Source organism: Chelonia mydas, chromosome 2, assembly GCF_015237465.2.
Source record: "Chelonia mydas isolate rCheMyd1 chromosome 2, rCheMyd1.pri.v2, whole genome shotgun sequence".
NCBI classification, from domain to species: domain Eukaryota; kingdom Metazoa; phylum Chordata; order Testudines; family Cheloniidae; genus Chelonia; species Chelonia mydas.
In genome coordinates this window covers 207,971,296-207,987,080 of record NC_057850.1, presented here as the reverse complement: position 1 = coordinate 207,987,080, position 15,785 = coordinate 207,971,296, and the positions used below count along the sequence as shown (strand labels likewise).

The 15,785-nt window shown below is 39.2% G+C and overlaps 1 protein-coding gene across 2 annotated transcripts in view; it reads right to left on the bottom strand.

Moving 5' to 3' along the window:
- Positions 1-215: 215 nt before the first annotated feature.
- Positions 216-15,785, bottom strand: part of AGMO (alkylglycerol monooxygenase) — a 271,270-nt gene continuing 255,700 nt past the window's right edge. For both annotated transcript variants that reach the window (XM_043541124.1, XM_007069495.4), the window contains exon 13: positions 216-2,432. In XM_043541124.1, the coding sequence (XP_043397059.1) occupies positions 2,352-2,432 (81 nt within the window). In that variant the 3' untranslated portion in view covers positions 216-2,351. The remainder of the gene's footprint in view (positions 2,433-15,785) is intronic.

Genomic DNA, 15,785 nt, shown 5'->3' with positions numbered 1-15,785 from the left:
TCCATCATAAATTACTTCACCTTTTTATATTTCTGACTTCCTTTTCTTTGCATTACTGAATTTATTTTTGGATACTCCCTGTGAATTCTGAAGATTTTCATGTTAAATGTGAAATAATTTGACAGTCCAAAGTCTTAACCTATGCTTACTTTAGACATCATGTTCTTTTCACTACTACATATAAATAAATGACACTGGTTATGGTAATTTTAAAATTAATTTAATAAATTATCATCAGATTAAAACAGTCATTTGGCTATTTCAATATTACACATATCAAATACAAATTTCTAGTGCACACACTGCATTCAGAAACATGGGAACTTGAAGATCGGCTGCAACCAACATTATAGGAACCTGCGGACTTTTAGCTCAATCAGCCATTTTTTCCTTTCCTTCTGGAGATACCCCAGTGAGATTATTCTGTTTATGGAGCTTTCAAAGATTGCTACTGATGGGTGAATACATTTCAATGTAAAATGTGTGACATTTAGCAATAATATAGCACACTCATCTCCATGGTACCTACCCACATCATTTAAATCAAACTTGCAACACTCTTGTGAGGTAGGAACTTTTATCTCCATTTCAAAGATGGGAAAGCTGAGGCACAGAGTGAATAAGTTACATGGCCAAGGTCACAAACTGGGAATAAAACCTAGATTTGTTGGCTACTACGCCTGTGTTTTAACAACTAGATCACATTTCCACAATCTGAGTTAGAAATATTTGATTTCATTTATCTAATCTCTTAATCAGAGATTAGAATTCTACCAATGTATGAGTAAATTTATGAATTAAGGATTTAAACCCAATACTTTTAATCTGAATACTTCTAACAATTTGTTCATCTTTTAGAAAAGGGTCTGAATCAAAACCCTGGATCCAAACATTCCCACACTTTATGAAAGGTCTTAGACTCATCTCTATTCAAACTGACACCTGTTTTCCCAATTAAACATATTTTAGGGATTGAGCATAGCCCCAGGTGATAGGTACAAGCAATTTGTATTTCTAATTGACTGAACATTTTGGGTAAAAAATAGGCCTGATGCTCAACTCCACTGAAAATCAAACCCATTTTATTTAAATATAGAGTTAGGTGGCCAGGTGGAAGCATCCAACTTGTAAATGCTGGCATCAATTCTCTGCTACAGCTAAAGTCTAAAACTGTGGGTTGACTAAAACCAGGATATTTATGCACATCTGAGCTCTCTATTACTACATCTTAGTACTGTAGAGAAAAATGAAAAAACAAAAAACCAATACAACTACATTTTAATCCAGGTATTTTCACCAGTTTGAAGTTTGCAAGGCATCCTAAAGTTTTTTAGCTTCTTGATTTTGAGTATTTTCTTTTTTTAGTCTTGGAACCACTAAAAGTTGGAAAAGCATAAGGAAAGAAAAACAACCCATCTCCTCTATTTTTACTAATCTTGCTTTTCGGAGCCTCCCCCCGTTTTCCTATATCACTAGAAATAATCAAAATAGCACCTCACACAGGACAATAGATCCATCTCCCTTAGGATCACTTTGATATGTGTGTGTCTGGGGGTGGGGATGGGGGTCAGGGCAACTAGAAATTAACAACCTGATCCTGCAAATGCTTTGTGACAGGAGTTACTTTAGTCAATGGAGCAACTCGCTTGTGTCAGTGTTGGTGAGGTCAGTCCTAAAGTTGTTGGTAAATGTGGGTGTACTCCTTAAACAAATTAACCTAAGCTGCAAGCCTGCATTATACAACACATATGATATATCATCTAGTTAATTGAAAACATTTCAATTAATACAAATCAGTTATTGTATCATGTTGTTTTAAATCATTTTCCTGTCTCAATTACTCATCCTTATGTAGCTGTATGTTATGAACACACAATTGGGCACGGCGCTGAGATTCTACTGTAATTCAATCATTATGGAAAAATTTACATTCACATTCTTTTAGATTTAGTCTCTATGGAGACTACCAGGTTGCAACAAATATGATTTTAATTATTGCTATTGTGAAGAATGCTTTCCACATATGGTTACATACTAATAAAGTGATTGAAAAATGCTATTATTTTTACATGCTTTTTAAGAATATTGTGATCCCTTGAATGAAAAAAAAAAAGTGCTGTGAAAGCACAAGAAAAAAATTTAGGGACCTTAAATTTAACTTGGGTAGGCAGGAGAATCAATATTTAAAAGATCAAATAAAACCACATGACCATTTTAATACATCTTTCAAACCTTCATAAAACATCATGATTCCTACCTAGCCTGTGTGAAATGCTTGCATTTCAGAAAGAGGCACCGTCAACTTATTTCAAGCAACTTTGAAGCATATTCCCAAGGGCTCTTTCCATAATTCACTGATGTTTTGCTGTATTGGAGATCAGTTGCTTCATAATTTGTACTCCCCAGAATGCAATGCAGAGTGAAAATAAAACCTACAATATAAAGAGCAGAGTGAAAAACATTAGAGAAGCTTTCTTAATTAAAAATTATACAGTAATTATGGTAAATGGATAAAAAGCAGAACTCTCCCAAGAGACATATCAATATAAGAATTCCAGGAATATTGTTAAATTATGAAGAATAGATGTTGGAGTCTACAGGCTTTAGGAATTTAATGGAAAGAGTTTTTCTCCCCTTCTCATAGTTTGCACTTCCTTGACATGTTACTAAACTTCTTTCAGTCCCTACCACTGAAAGAACACATCTATCCCTGGAAGATCCATTAAATACAGAAGTATTTTATTTAGAGAAGAAACATATTTAAGCAATAATGACTGAGGAACAGGGCATTTCTAGGGGATTAATGACCGGCTGGTAGACGATGATCACCTGAAGTACAGCCACGGGCCATTAAGCCCCAGGAAATGTCCTCAGCTGAGATTGTTATTACTATTATAAGTTGGAAAAAAAATCATGGGTGTATTTTTTAAATGGGGTGATGCAGTTCCTTCTCCTTCTCTTTTTTTAAATTAAACTCTTTATTGTGAGTTTGTTAAAGAATGCAATGTATGCTGGTGGGGGACTATTTCAAATTATAGCTGTTATATCCAGAATGACAAATCACACTCTGCAGAATTAGTTTGGCTTCAGAGCTCTACAAAAAATATTGATTCAATGCCTACTAAATTCAGTGTTGCTAATATTAAATGCAAAGTACTGCATTCATTAAACTATAAGGCTGCGCCAGTGGGAAAAAACCGCAGAGAATATAAATGGGCCACATCCAACCTTGCATCACAACAGTTCTGTGCTGCTCCACTGCCACAAAGCTGACCTAAAGCCAGTTGAGCCAACCACAGGAGGAACTGAGCAGAAGCCCGCTGCGTGGTCATAGATTTTAATTTTCTCTGGATCCTCCAGTACATTCTGTGCAACAGAGCCTGAGAAATTTGAACAGACTGTGTGATCTAGTGATTACACTAAAATAACACGAGAAAGTTTGGGGAGATTAAAGGGTGTGGACAGCAGGACAGAGCATAAATGTACCCGACTGCTACCTTTGAACACATTTTGGAAAATGCACACTTCCTAAACTGCTCAGGCATGCATAGTGTGCCTCCCACATAGTGCCCACCTTGCAGCTTACTGACATTTTCTGCTGTATAAACTCAATATATACTTTTCAGACTAATCACCTGGAAATTGCCATTCCCTGTCCAGACTCTTTATTCCTTGCCCCTCACTAAAAATTATTTACATGTCAATTTTCAAAGTTCAACCATTTTTGTTATAGTCTGGTTTAAAAAAAAAAAAGCATGGTTAGTTTTTTGTTTTATTTTAAACAGTGGAAAAGCACTTTTTTCCCCCTCTCCCAGAAGAGCTGACAGTTTCACCTTCAGACTTTAAATAAAAAAATGTAGTGTGGGCAGCAATCGTGCATGGAACATTTTAGCCCAAAAGATACATTTTTCAGAATGCTGTAGCCAGTGAAAACAGATTTATAATGGAAACTGTTTTACGATCTTAATTTTAGCAGTTGCTACCAGTGACTGCAGTAGTATTATTACCCAGATAACTATGAAATCAAACTTCATATCTGTTATTTATACTGATGGAAGGGGAGCATACTCTTTCAAACACGTCCATATTTTCATTTGGTTCTTTTCATACAAACTCTCTCATTTAAATTGTCCACATTAGTCTAAATAGAACTATTCATGCAGATAGGGACATTGACAAGGGCATTGCAAATTTGGGCTCTTAGTACACATGAAATCTTGGGATGCTCCTGTTAAATCTCAATGCAGGATTAGGGCTTAAATTTGCAAGATTGTAAACTGTTCTAAAATTCTTAGCGGAAGTCAAGTTTCCCTTTTTGTACTATAAGTTTGTTGCTGACAACCGATGCTTTAAATAGCCCATCATATTGCCTCTGGTTTACACTGATGAATGAGGAAAACTTATTTAACATAAATAGATGTGGTTTGCATGGCAGCTGAATCAGAACAATAGTAACAAAAATAAAAAATAAAAACCCGGTACATATTATGTCTCTCCAAGACATCTTACCAGAATGGTTTTAAAACCACAGTCCCATATGTAGCAATGTTTCTGATATGCATTTCCAGGATTAGTTAGCATTAATTATGTTTTTGCAGGGATCCAGTCAATGTATAGAAGGTGGAGTTTGGTTTTTTTGGGTGGGATAACTGTAGTCTCATATCCTCCATAGGGTTTTTATTTCCTTTTTAGCGTTTGATCACACTGGTGCTGCATAGTCTGTGTCTGAAGATGTGCATCATACTTGTTTTACAATTGCTAGATTGTATACTGTTTCGTTCTGGATTAGGTCTATGTCTAGAATCACAGCATATGCTCTCAGTAAATATTTCATTGCTTAGCGCTAAAATAATCTTCCCTGCACCTGCACAGGTAGGTTTGGTATGATACTAATGCCCTATCCACATTAGGCAATTGACTTGATGCTGAAGACAGTTGTCAGCATTAGGTTCCACTTGAGCTGGTGCTGGCAATGGTTTAACAGCTGCAGTAGACAAGATAAAAGTTTTCTAAAAGTCATTAAAGAAAGAGTCCTTGAGATTTGCTTCTAACGGGTCTCAAAAATGCTTTCTGCCAAGATGTTGAAAATGGCTTTGTTCTGTCTACACTAGTAATAAAGCCATTGTTAGCATCTTTTTCAAGGGGGCCAGTTGCTGATAAACATGAGTGTAAACTTTTGAATAAACACTTAAGTGGTGGTACAACAGTGTTCCACATTGATAAGATAGTGTTTGGGCACAGCACTCCAGATTCCTCAAATACATGAGCTTATTGGTTGTGATACTAGCACTGAACACTAGTTTTACAGTGATCTTCCTGCTTTTACATATAAATCAGTTGGAGGGGGCAGAGTTAGCTAGAAGAGAGAAAAGAGATGCATCTAGGCAGGAGACCTGCTTCAGCTCTGCTGAAAGTCAGGATCTGGAAAGAATGGGCATAGATCTGCGCTTCCTGTGTGCTCTTTTGGGGCTGGGCAGCAACAGGGCAGCAGAGAAGCAACACAGTACTAGTAGATCAGCAACAATGCAGATCGAGCAGCCATTTCCCATGTGGAGGTGGAGTGTAGAGGCCTCAGACACTGCTGTGACTAAAAAGCTATAATAGTGCCTGTAGACCAACTGGGGGAGGAGGAGGGGAATTCCTTCCACCCTAACTCTTCATCTCCCCAATGCCCAGTCCGATTTCTCAGGCTGTGTGCTGGCTACGGGGTTTGGAAGTGTATGGGCTGGGAAAGGAAGCGGAAGTTTCTTTTGCCCTTTTTTTTTTTTTTTTTTGGGTAGACCATGCATTCAGTTTAAAGTGGCACTTTGATTTGTATTAAAGTTGTATTTCCCATGCAATTCTTAGAAAGACAGTATAACTCTGATCATACAGACTGGGCATTTCTAGAGCATGGGGGTTGATTAGCATAGTGCTAAGTACCTTCAGCACCCACTGATTTCAATGAGAACTAAGGCAGCTCACAGGAATACTTGGCGCCCTGAAGAGCTAAGACATTAGGACCCAATACAGCATAGTTCTGAAACACATGCCTAACTTTCAGCACATGAATAGTCCCACTGGCTTCAATGGAATTTATAGCTAGGCTTGGGCTTAAGTAATTTGTTGACTTAGGCCTTGTCTACACTATGGGCGCAACAGTGGCACAGCTATGCCACTGTAATTATGCTGCTGTGATGCCGTAGTGTAGAGGTTCCCTACAGCAATGGAAAGGGTTTTTCTGTCGCTGTAGGTAATCCATCTCCCTACACAATGGTAGCTTGGTCGATTCCTCCATTGAGCTAGCCGTGTCTACATGGAGGGTTAGGTTGGCCTAGCTACAGTGCATGGGTGTGTGATTTTTTTCACACCCCGAGCAACATAGTTATGTCAATCTAAATATTAAATGTAGACCAGGCCTTTCTCTTCCTTTTGTATGTTAACTAGTTAGGTCCTGCTTAAATCACTTCTCAACACTCCAGGCCGTTCATAATATAGCAATAAGCATTGATAGCATGTGCACTAGCAGGCTATTAGTGCATGCCTTGGATGTGTTGTGATGCACGAGGTTGAAAGCTGTATCTCTTCAGCCAACTGAGATGAGTACCAGTAGTTTACTCCTGGAGTGGCTTCTTGCTATAGAGCATAGCTCATTAGCTTTACATTTAATTCCTAACAAATGATGAAAAAGTAAGAGGAAAATGCTATGTAGACCTTTTCTCAACTATGTTGGAGTGCTTTAAACTCTCCTTGTTTACTAAAGAGTCCTACAGTAGCCTCAAAAGGCCGCAGCTAAGATCTGAACCTCTTGTGCTAGCCACTGTACACATAGCCCTGGAGAGTTCCTGTGCCTCAAAGAGCACAGGAAATGTTAGTATGCCCATTTTACAGAGGCAGGATTGGGAGACTACGTGACTCGCCCTCATTCCAGACTCACCCCAGGTCTGTGGCAGAGCTGGCAACTGAATCTGTATCTCCTGCATGTCAAGCCAGTGCTTCAAATACAAGGCTACCGTGGCTCTCAAAAGAGTCTCTAGATACAAAATCGAGGTTAGGATGTTTTTGCATGAACACAATCCCCACTTAAAGTCTGCCAAAGATATCTACCAATTTGGAATGCAGAAAACTCATTTTCTTATTTTTGACTGACACAATTTATTTGTAGAGGAAAGGCCATTCCCCCTCAAATTACTGCACTGACACGTCCCTCAAAAGCTCTGACTTCTATTGCCGATCCTCTGATTGTACCGGTAAGCTGGAACAGAAAGCTTTGCCACCACTGTTCTGCTATTAATACTATCTCCAAGGGACTCTGAGATTTATACTTTTATCTTGTATTGAAGCAATAATGAAACGTGAGTTAATGCAAGCTGGAGATTGCATCAGCACTGTACTCTGCTAACAAATGAAAAAAACAACTCTCTGCATCTTGTTTTTGTTGTTGTTCAGTCTGAAGATTGCCTGAAAATATTGTATTGCAATATATATTTAGATTATTCCCTCCCGTAAGTGTCCTTACTCCACTCTATACATTCCTAATTCAACTTTAAAATATGTTGGATTAATTGAATAATTAAATTGATGTTGGGAGATAAACTTCCTTTTTCCAAACCCAAATAATATCTGACTTTCTCTGAGGCAGTTTCCTGTTTAAAAAAAAACAAAACAAAACAAAAATAACCCAACAAAACAAAACTTTCTGCTTACACATTCATAAAACCTATTAAAAATAACTTCAGTAGATAGTCCAAGCTTATGCTTTATGGTTGTGCTAATTCATTCCAAGAACCCAATATCTTTTGTAGCTGTAAATTGTCAGCCATCATTATAACTTACAAATCCCAGCAACACACACAAATGGATTCATCCACCCACAAGCATTTCATCTTGGATCACAGTATTATCATGGAATTTTTTTCTATCAGGCCTTGCTACTATCTTCTTTTCTAGAAAAACAGGGTGGAGCCCAACCTGTAACTTTAGACAGTGCTCTATAACTCAGTTATATCACAAAGTTGTCTCATTTTATATTCATCTCGTCTTTCTGAATGTTTAATTCTGGTAAACAAACCAACCAGAGATCCTGCTCTGATTGTAGTCACTGGCAAAACTCCCACTGGAGCAGCTTTGATCCCTTATTTTAACAGGCCGGTAAAAAGTGTACTGCAAAAATATACTCTGTGACCTTGCTAACGCACTGGAATGGTCTGCCTAAAATTTCCTGTCTATACAAGGGAAATATATATGATTTACTGTACCTTTACTGGAATGGTGTACTACCGCAGTCTTTGCCCTGACACAGTCCCTGATAGCCTGCTTTGTGAACCATGCCCTAACACCTGGTGGGTCCCATAGTATGACCAACTCCAAGCTTTCAAAAATGATGAGAAAGCTCCAAAAAATCAGGAGAGTAGTTTAAAAGTCATGTTTATTCTTCATTCATTTTTTTTGGGGGGGGGTCATTTTATTCACCTTCTTGTTTTTGAACTGTTTACATTTTCAAGTTTGCCTCCATAGCCATGAGGGCTAGAAATTTATTTTTTTTAAATGAAAGCGGAGATTCTGATGTAGCCACATGACTCCCGGAGCTGAGGCTTTAAGAGAAAACACCAAACATCAAGAGGCTTGCAATAAAAATCACAAGAGCTGGCAAGAACATACATTTTTCACCTGCTGCCACTGGATCATCCTTTACTGGCACTAAATCCCTAATGGGCAGAAAAGATGAGCAGCAGCAGCAGCAGCGGATTCACTATTCACAAATTCATCTTACTGCCCTCAACTGACCTATTACTGCTTAGCAGATTCATCACATAGGATTGTTGGGAACATAAACTAGTTCATGCTCATTGAAGATGAAAAGTACTGAATGCGTGCTTTTAATATACTAACAAACCATTACTGGTAAGCAAGTCTGAGAAACGTATGGGGTTTCTATCTATGATCACAGCTCAGCAAAGGTAGCAAAGGCAGAATGTCATATCTCATTTCTGTTTTAAATCTTCTATTTTTCAGTTTCACTTAAAATTCTAAGATTAAGAAGTAACAGGAATGGATGACTGCCAGTAGTTCTCACAAATCTGACTTGATTTAAAATATTGTAAAATTAAAATATAAAGCTTTCATAGAAGCCAAGTAGGCAAAACCTTAAAATGTCTCCATGAGTAAACATACTGGTTTAATCTGCTATACATTAACAGGCCAAGTGAGATTGAAAGTTTTATTAGAAGCTGTTCATTGCAGAAATGTAATACTTGAAATGGTCCCATTCCATTTTGACTACAAAGGCTGTGGAGTTTATTTTCTTAAATATTTTTACAGGAAATGCACTCATTGAGATGTAACATGTCATTTACTTTTATGCCTGTCAGCAGCTGAAGAATAATTATATACACATCACTGCATCACTTATAACTCCAACACAAGAGAGAGGGTAAAACAGACACACCTGAGAAGAACTATGTCATTTCATAAAATATTAACAAAATTATGTATGAAGAGCAGTTTTTTAACCTTAAATGAAGACACGTGGAATTAATTTTAGTTTAGTCAATAGTTTATTGCAGAGTTTTGATCGTTAATCACGTTCAGAATTGTTTTTTGTGCAATACTATATACAAGAAGTGCTGAACATGTACATTGCCAGGGACAGAGTTAGGGCTATTGGCCAGTAAGGTTTAGGGGTTTAAAAAAGGTTTAGATACTATATTTCTTAATCATTCTTTTCTGGGGAATGAACTTTTATTGGAATGATGGGACAAATTCGCTTAAATGGATTGGCACCAAGGATGAACCCATCCATATACCTATTGTTGCAATGATCACATCATATAACTCATACAATGAAATGACTTGCAGATAGCATACTCCAGTAAAATGACTGAACTTCTAAAATTACAGAATTCTGGATTGGGTTCTACTCTCTGAATACTTAATATTTATGAGCAACAGCTAAAGACCTCGGAGTAAATAAATCCCCTTGTTTCTCTTTCCAGCTAGTACAATATTTCCCTAATAATATATTAAGAAGAGGACCATTAGAAAGGAGAACGATGTAACAGTGTTCAACCTCACAATGAAAGGTTGCAGTGTTAGCAATAATAATATTTATGTAAATGTATTGTCATTTCAGAGTGGTGCCATTGTGACAGTACATGAGATAGAAGCCCAAAGTAAAGCTGATGAACAAGACCAAGAACTAGCTATTTGGAATGGTGTCTGTGTGGGAGATAAGGGGGAAAGGAGGGAGAATGATCCGATGCCTACAAAGCAAAAGATCTCTACTCACTTAATTACCCTGATGAGAAAAGGTTGTATGCCTCAAGTCCCAAAACAAGGTTATTCCTGGGGGGAAAGAGTTCCCAACCCCAGATAATTGCTCTGAGACATTAGATCTCTGACAGGAAAACTCTGCTGCATATGTCAAAGAAAAATGGTAGAAAAGAGCTGGCTACAGTGACTAAGACAAAATGTGAACTAGGGATAGAATGTGAAGAAAGGGATAAAGCAACTGAGTGACAAATTGAAGGGAGTTTCAGCACAGTGAATGAGATTGAGGGAAACCAAGCCAGGAGAGAAGTTCATGTGAGACCATAATTGTCCTTAACTCCAAAATGCCGCAGGAAGAAGTTAAGCATTTCATTGAAAAAAGGAGATTAGTCAAAGTGGTCTACATTGCACAAAAAGCCTTTTGGACAGTAGAAGAGAAGAGAAATATGCTAATATTCACTGATGCTCTAAAGGGAAAATTTTGCCACAGAAGATACACATCCACATTTTAGACAGACAAGACACATCCCAGCCTGAGGGCCAAACCCCTTGCAAGGCCAAGAACAGTAAATTGTGAGTATTTTTTAGTTCCAAGGCAGAGAAAATGTGTTTGGATTACTCCAGCCCTGCTGTTGGAAAAGCAGCTCCCTTTCTGGCTTTTGGTCTCTCTTTCTGTCCTACTCTCAGCATGTTGTTTGTTCTCATGTCCTGTCATGGCCCTTGTAATTCTCATTTGGGAAACTTCTCAGACCAGAAGTCACCTCTTCTTGATCACACCCTTGTTCTCAATATTGAGCATACTACACTCAAATGGGCAAAGCTACTAATGCTTCTTTTGATCAGCTGCTTTGCAACTGAGACCTGATCAACACTCAGAATTAGATCACCTACCTATGTCGCTCAGGACTGTGAAAAATTTTGTGCCAAAAGCACCTTAGTTAGGTCGACCTAACCCCTAGTGTAGATGCAACTAGGTCAACAAAAACATTCTTCCATTGACCTAGCTACTGCCTCTCGGAGAGGTGGATTAACTATATTGACGTAAAAACTCCTTCCATCGGCGTAGGAAATGTCCACACTACAAATGCTAGTGTTTATAGTGTAGACATAGTCTGAAAGGAAGTCCTCAACTCCAACAACTGGCCCCTGGGGTCAGCTTGTTCATGAGTCTCTGTCTAGAGAAATGAGAATGTTTACCCTAGACAACACCTCATAGTGACTATTTGGATTTGGTTGCTGTAGCCAGCCTTTGTGGGTGCTTTGGGCAAGGCTCTCTGGTGTCAGTCCTCAGATGTATTTGGCACAGCTGAGATGGGGAGACAAAACTGGCTCTAATCTATCTTTTCTCTTTCCCCTGGGGATGGACCAGGCTGAACCAGCCCCTGTCACAAGTTAGAGCAGCTACAATGTGTTTCAGCCCCACCCTTGTCATGCCTCTGACATGTACTCTACACCAATAAGAAGGGAGTGGGTGGTGAGCAGACAGCTATCTACCACCCCCAGATTATGCCAGGCAAGGAGAATCCCCTTCAAGTGGTACTCTGGGAGTTGACAGACCTAGGTTCAATTTTCTGTTCTGCCATGGACTTTCTGTGTGACCTTGGGCAAGTCACTTATATTACGTCTATGCGTTGAGCTTTGAGCTGGGGGTGTATGTGTGATTCCCAGCTCCCATCGCCATACCTTCCCTACCTCTCATTAAACTAGCTTGCTAAAAATAGTAGGTTTGCTGTGGTAGTCTGAGCCGTGGCACGCGGGAGCCCAGCTAGCTACACTGAGAACATACTCAGAGGGTACAGATGGGTTTGTGCTCCAGGTGGCTAGCCTGCACCACTGCTGCTCATGCTAACGTGGCTAAATTTCTACTGTTTGCATGCTAGTTTGATGAGAGTGAATATGTCTACTCGAGCTGGGAATCACATCCCCTGCTCAAGTGTAAACATAGCCTTAATCTCTCTCTGCCTCAGTTCCTGATCTGTAGAATGGGGATAGCAGCACTTCCTTACTTCACGGAGGTGTTGTTGTGAGGATAAATACATTGAAGATGGTAAGGTGCTCAGATACTACAGTAATGGATGGCATCGATGTACCTAAGATAGATAGATCTGGCTCTCTACATTTAACCCATTCTATGAGGAGCTTCATATAAATAATTTCTAACCAGCTTTTCATTATCAATTTTCCCATACCAGTATATTATAATACAGTTTCTAATTACATGATCAATGAGTCACATCCTTACCAGCAAGCTGATCTTATGTATTCCTTACTTTATTCCAGCCATTTAAGAATACCACTCTCATGTATCTGTACTACATCATGCAAGACCTACGAATGGTGTGAGAATCTGTTGGTATCTCATGATTAATTTTGTGTTTAAAAAAGTTACACACCACTATATCATTAATGATCGTAAAAAGAAAAAAAATCGCTTAAAAAAAATCCAGGTTCTATTTTTGGAGAAATATATCATCTTTCCTATTGCAAGATTTTTTTCTAAATTGAATCCTAGATTTGAAAGGACACTATATCTGGAATATTCTTATGCCTTGGAAAGGTTACTTGGTATTGTTTTATTTGTATGTCAAAGGGATGCTTGAAGTCTCAACAATTGTTAACCTCTCCCATGGTGTGCTAGTAAGAGGTCAGAGGCTCACATGTGGCTTGCAGCTTGGAGAATTTCTCTCAGCATTCTGCCAGGGATGGGACTGCCCAAATGGTTTCTCTCATAAGTTCTAAGCCATAAACTGCATCCTACTTGGCTAGCCATGCCAAAAGAGGACCCAAGGGTATCCAGAGTCTTGGCTGATGGGAAAAAATGAGTGCTTCCTATGGAAGCCACAGCTGTTTTCCTGAGAGAGAGCACAGATGCCTGAATTTTTCCCTACTTTCCGTTTTTGACTACCTGTTCTGGCGGCAGTTCCAACAAAGGGGGAGGAAAGCAGCAGGCATCCAGCTGTTTTAAGTATGCTTTGGCAACACGGGTACTGATTACATAAACATTGAAAACATTCAAAAGAATTTTTCCTGTCTTTCAAACTATTAAAAAGAAAAAAGAAAAAAAGTGTGAGCATGCCCTAACACTCCCCATCTCAAGCAGAAATTTAATGACCAGGATAAAGCCCTTCATTATGAAAGCAGAGGTTATTCCAAGAAAAATGATAGTACATATTACTGGAAAAGATCTTGAACTTATAAAGAAACATTTTACATATATATCCTATCCACTTTGCATAGAGAAGATTAGTTTCTTATGTTAAATTGCAGGATGAAGGTCAAAATGTGCATTTGAATTTGAAATGTTGAGCCTTTATTCCTAATCTAGCTCACTGAAGACAATGAAGGCACACTGATAGATACACCAGCTATGAATCTGGCCCATTATACTTTACAGCACTAGCTACATCATTGATTTCAATGGAGTTACACCAGCTATGAATTTGGCGGTTATATTTTACTGCACTTACTTGGTTATTATTCTCATTTATTTATTAAGAGATGAGAATCGGATGAGAGCTGTACAAGACACGAATATCAGCAGAATCCCTGATCTGGACAATTTACCTCATAACATTGTAATGTTATTCTAACTTTCCTCCACACACTTTTAATTCCCCCCTCCCCAAATAGTGTTATTTGACATCTAAAGTATTTTCAAGATTGGGTTTAATTAAACAAATTTAAGCAATTTGATAATTCATGAAAGGTCAGCCGAGATCTGACTGCTTATAGTTATATCTGATATGCATGTAGCAGGACAGAATGTGAATAATGAAAATGAATTGATTTCAGATTGGTATATCAATTTGTGTACACCACCCTAGCTGAAAAGACATATGCTGTAGGGCAACATTTGAGAAAAGCAGGACTCTAGCACGCACTTAAGCTTGCAACTCACCTTAAAGATTTTTTAAAAACTGCTCCTCCACTGCACTGGCTAACAGTTGCACCTGGCTGCCATCCTGAAATGTTTCCCCATAGGTAAAATGGAGAAAACACCTATCTACCAACTCACAGGCATACCGTGAGGGTTAGTTAATGCTTGAAAAATGCTTTGAGTACAAAAAGCTCCATGAAAGTGCTGAGTATTATCAGCACCATCACAATGCACTGATTCAGGCCCTTCATGTGTAGTGCTTCCAGAAGAATTAATTGCAAAGCAAGATGATGTGATTCTGCACCAGCGGTGCAACAGAAAATGTAAAATAATATCAAACCAATGCTCCAGGGTAGGTCATCGGCAGCGAGGATCAAACATAGGACCTTTTGCTCTTAATGCATGAGCTGCTACTGGCTGAGCTAAAAGACCCCTCTCTATTAGTCAAAGCTGTAGCAGGCTCAGCAATCTCTATTTGGCATAGCTATCACTAGAGGGGGACAGTGTACCACACCGAGCAGTCATTACTTACTGTAACAACACTGATTAATGAAAGGGATGTTTGATCTCAGCTCTCCCATTGCAGAGGCTGAAGCACTGGGGCCATAGGGAAGGGACCAAAAGATTCCTTTTCAAGAGAAGGGATTCCTCCTCCTCCTGAGGAGCTAAAATCTCATGGTGCTCCCTCCTGGATATTGGTCCTGTGAGACTGCTGGATAGTGTTGAAATGTGTCAAATATAAGCTAGACAAGGCACCCTCCAGGCAAGATGCCTCATGCTGTCTCCCTGGAGACCTGCAACTGGCTATTTAAACAGCCATGGAGCAGTCTGTAGGTTTCTTCCTTCCCCACAGCTCATCAAGACGTTTTGTTCAAATATGCTGTTGTGCAATGAACTCCTGCTACTGCCAACCATGACCAAGAGAGAGACACCTTCTCCACATCTGACTCCACAGCTGGAAAAGGATACTAGGGTACTTGCACTGACAGCTTTGCTGCTGCTTTCCCAAGCTGGTACCCAATCCCTAGAGCCTTGTCAAGATTCAGCTGCCAGAATTACAATTTTGATGACTTCCTTGCAGATGTCCTCTGGGAATCTGTCTGGATGGTCTACTCTGGGGGCTGTCCAGGGAAGTTTTCCAGCTATTGTGGTCATACCTGGAATGGTCATTTCTAGACCACAAGGACAGCCAAATGTGAGGAACAGAACTGGGGCCAATTTGGCTCAACTGAGCTATGCAGCCTGGCACCACACCCTCAAAGATAGAAGAAACCAAGTAGATGAAGCACACAATTGTTACTGTAGGAATGGAACATCGGGAAAGGCTGCTGTCACTCAGGACAGAACCCTTATGGGTGAGTGATTCTGGGCCAGGAAGGGTACATTTTTTGCAAGGGAAAGGATGTAGGGATGGAGCTTGTAGTGATTTTAATTGAAATAGGCAAAGATCTAGAGGAGGCAAAGGGGCTGATCATGTTGCTGTTAGACCAATGGTAGGGAAGCAAGAGGTGACTGTGGTGTGTTAGTTTGGTGTTTCGTGTTTCTGCATTGTGAAAACAGAATGTGCTTAAATTAAGACCTAACATTTCATTTACACTAAGGCTCCTTTACACCACTCTCACAGTGTAAAGAGGCCTATGGTGTAAGGCAGCCTAGTGTA